Source organism: Limulus polyphemus, unplaced genomic scaffold, assembly GCF_000517525.1.
Source record: "Limulus polyphemus unplaced genomic scaffold, Limulus_polyphemus-2.1.2 Scaffold5066, whole genome shotgun sequence".
NCBI lineage: Eukaryota > Metazoa > Arthropoda > Merostomata > Xiphosura > Limulidae > Limulus > Limulus polyphemus.
In genome coordinates this window covers 1-4,282 of record NW_013670676.1, presented here as the reverse complement: position 1 = coordinate 4,282, position 4,282 = coordinate 1, and the positions used below count along the sequence as shown (strand labels likewise).

The window sequence follows — 4,282 nt, the reverse complement described above, 5'->3', positions numbered from 1 at the left end:
AAATGAAAATTGCTAATTATTTACTTAACTTTTAGTATATTAGACGAATCTTTAAACACATAATTATATTTATGTTGCTTCTCGAACGAATTTTTTATATTTTTTATATGGCAGATTAAATTTTAAACCTATTATTATTCATTGTGATTTTTGTTAGTCAAAGTAAATGTATTTGGTTGGTTACAAGTTTATTATCGTAGTCGTTCTCTTTTTTACCTAATTATATATATATATATTTAAATTTACCAATGTAAGGATCTTCAGTTGAGTAGTAAGGATTTCCTCCCCCTACATCTAGCCTCACATTCTTCACGAGTTTCAAAATTGTTGGCATTTCCACCACATCCACCATATATGAAAGATACACAACTCTGGTGGCTGGGACTGTAATGATACCGCTGTAATGATTCACGACAAGGTCCATGATCTCTTGGCATCTGACAGATGTCTAAATGGATTAAGTAACAATGGTTTAATCTGGGTAACACTTGTCCTACACAAATACATCTTTGAAACTGTGTTTCCTCGTAACTTAAGTGACAGCAAATACATTAGTGGCAAGAATGAAAACAGCTGTGAAACAAAAATTTAAAAAATACAATTTAAAAAAAAATCGAAATAATAAGCATTTTAAGCAGTTAAAAAAAATATTTTCCCAAATCAATAAATAACTTATTTGAGAATATTTTTCATGCAGAGTTTGAAACTAGCAAACAAATTTAATAAAATCTACGTATAGAATGAAAAGAAATAAATTAAAATTATTTGTATGAATGTAAAGTGTAAGTATTTCGAGGAAGTATCAAATAAATAATCAAAAAAGGTGTAAACAAAATAGTTTTTACAAATATATGAAGGAAACCATTAATACATATATAAACTATAAAACATACTCCATGTAATATAAAATATGATATAGAAACGAAAAATATTGAATTTTGAAAATGGGGTTGACTACGAAATGCCTCTTTCTGAAACCAAGTCCACACAGCAAAGAATACCTTACCAAAAAACCTTAAACTATAGTATATGTTACTGAGGAAGAAAATTAAATATTGATCAAAAATATTCAAACCACTCTGTGTATACAATGGACATAGTTTGGGAAACAGGTAAGGAAGATCATACAACGAATCCTTTAAACTAAACAGTTTATGGAAGCCAACTTATCTGCTGTTAATTTTTCGTATTTTGTATTACTCTATTTTTAATACAACGATCTTCAGTATAATTGTGAGGATTACCTTTTACACAACTAGCTTCACATTCCTCACGAGTTTCGAAATTGTTGGCATTTCCTCCACATCCACCATATATGAAAGATACACAACTCTGGTGGCTGGGACTGTAATGATACCGCTGTAATGATTCACGACAAGGTCCATGTTCTCTTGGCATCTGACAGATGTCTAAACAGATTAAGTAACAATGGTTTAATCCGGGTAACACTTGTCCTACACAAATACGTTTTCTCGTAACTTAATTGACAGCAAATACGTTAGTGGCAAGAATAAAAACAGCTGTGAAACAAAAACTAAAAAATAAAGTTTGAAAAAACATAAAATCGAAATGATTGGCGTAAAGTAAATTATAGAATTAAATTAAATGTTACGAAAAATAATACATAATAAATTAAGTATTGAAAATGAATTTATTTTAAAAATGGATCTTATAAAAACTTCATCCCTAAGAAGAATTCCGACATAAAAGGAAGACCCAACAAACAGGTAGGAGCTACAATACATACTATTGATGAAATTTAAATACGTCCTAACCCCCCCCCCCCCCCCACGTTATGCATCAGTGTAGTGTAACCAGGAGTCTAGGTCTTACATACAATGAAAACCAAATTGAGTCAAAACACATCGTCATTATCACAGACTATTACAGACTATCGCTACCGAGTCTATTAAATTGACCGACCTCGTAACCATTATGTCCTCATGCATTCTACAGTGTAACATTAAATTTAAATATTGAAAGTTATGTTTGGATTATCTATGTATAACTGTATCATCCCTATAATCTTGTTTGTATTATTTTGGTCTCTGACATCACTACATCATTTTTTATGACTAGCTGCCTTTTCTCTTGTCTTTCATTCCGAAATTAGGGACGGAAAGCACAGAGAACCCTCGTGTAGCTCTGCGCGAAATTCAAAACCAATCCATTTTATTATGAAATTTACCTGATGTCACTGAATTAAACCACTTTCATGAACGTTTTCTTCAATAACACCAGACAAAAACAAGAAAGGGAAGTCAGGCCTCTTGTGATAGCGAAATATTATATACATATATTTCAAATTACTCTTACTTAATAGTATTAAAACTATATATTTTGTTACCACTACGTCTTTGCTGTAAAGCACATAGATAAAAAGGTAAACAATCATATATCGTACAAATAACATGATATAAGTTATAAAAACTTATAATTTAAACTTAAAATTATAACTATATAAGTGTAAGTATTTCAGATATGTCAGGGAAGTATGAAATAAATTATGAAAAAATACAATGGTAAAAATTAAGTTTTTAAACATTTATGAAGGAAACCATTCATACAAATACGAACTATAAAATACACTCTATGTAATATAAAATATGATATAGAAACGAAAATTACTGAATTTTGAAAATGGGGTTGACTACGAAAAGAGAAGACACAAATGTGTATTGCTGAAAATAATTCAACACATCAAAATTACCTTACAAAAAACTTAAAACTAAAATATAGATCATTGAGGAAAGATTTAAATAATTATCAAAAATATTCAAACCTCTCAATGTTTACAATGGACATAGCTTGGGAAAGAGTTAAGAAATATGACACAATGGACCATTTAAAACTAAACAGTTTTATGGAAGTTAACTTATCTGCTGTTAATATTTCATATTTTGTATCTCTCTATTTCTTAATAACTTACAAATAAAACGATCTCCAATATAATCGTGAGGATTACCTTTAACACACCTAGCTTCACATTCTTCTTGAGTTTCAAAATTGTTTTCATTTCCCTCACATCCGCCATATATGAAACGGATACAACTCCTCCTGCATCTACTGTAATAATACCTTTGTTTTGATTCACCACAAGGACCACGTTCTCTTGGAAGGTCACAAATATCTCTACCTGTAAATTAAAATAAAAGGATATTAATTATAGCACACAACAACGTTTGAGGATGTTATATTAAAACTATTTTAGAGCCATACGACGTTGTCATCACAGAGTTCAGTCATGCTCCATCTGACGACTGTGCATCTTGATAATAGTCGTTCAGCGTAGTTTCCTTTGCAGAAGGCTCTATCAGAAGGCTGTCATGACAACAATGTCTCCCTCTCCTTGTAATCTACTCATAAACCAATTATGTTTTAGAATACTATTTCGTAACACCCACTTCAACCTTCAAATTGCACAGAAATCTGTAGGTACTGCATCTGTTTTTTTAACCGATACCCTTCGTTTGGAAAAGCATGAATAGTCACTGTTTCTTTCTCCAGCTGCTTGAAGCATGCTAGTTTGAACGGATTTGTCATGGGAACAGCTTGTGCTGGTTTTACAGATGGAGATCCATTTTGATTATGTCGTATATATTGTTGACCAAGGAATGTGTATAGCTTTTGTCAATGACCTTTGCTTTCGTGAATATTTATCCGTTACAAAACGTTGCACTTTTTGTACCACGACTGGAGTACAACTTGATGCAGGTCTCCTTATGGTTGGTCTTGGTGTCCCAAGTTCATTCATATTCCCTTATTTTCTTATACCACTAAGTACAAATTCCGACCTGGACAAATCTTAATGATCTTACTGTACGAATATTTTGTATTGGAAAGAACTGCTTCATATTATTTCCAAAAGGGGTCAATTTTGGACGTCACGAAATGTCAAATGCACTTTTGATGCTCACCATTCCACCGTAACTGCATATAGGCTGTGGTTATCACTTGCTTTGCTAATTTGCATATTCAAGATTGTTCTGATTATCCACATCTTTGGAGGTGTAAAAATAGATGTACAATACCGTTTAAAATCTGTTCAGAAACTAATAAATAATAAAATTAAATACTCGTTCACATAAATCTTCTAAAACAAGCAGATGATCGCATTAATCTGAAGTGAACTGAACTTTATGAAAACTCAGATTAGGTGCATTAATTCAATTGGGAACGAGTTCCGTGTACTTTATACACGTATAAAACATACTGTAGATAAAAAACAGATACTTAAAACTAAAATATTAAAATTTAAACTATTAATAATTCACTTTAAAAA

General features: G+C 31.2%; 1 protein-coding gene across 1 annotated transcript in view; it reads right to left on the bottom strand.

Annotated features, from left to right (window-relative positions):
• LOC106472073 (kunitz-type serine protease inhibitor kunitoxin-Phi1-like) overlaps positions 1-1,377 on the bottom strand; it is a 7,313-nt gene extending 5,936 nt beyond the window's left edge. The window contains exons 1-2 of the mRNA XM_022400682.1: positions 1,245-1,377; positions 247-448 (exon numbers count right to left, since the gene is read on the bottom strand). Of these exons, the coding sequence (XP_022256390.1) occupies positions 247-424 (178 nt within the window). The 5' untranslated portion in view covers positions 425-448; positions 1,245-1,377. The remainder of the gene's footprint in view (positions 1-246; positions 449-1,244) is intronic.
• Positions 1,378-4,282: the final 2,905 nt, after the last annotated feature.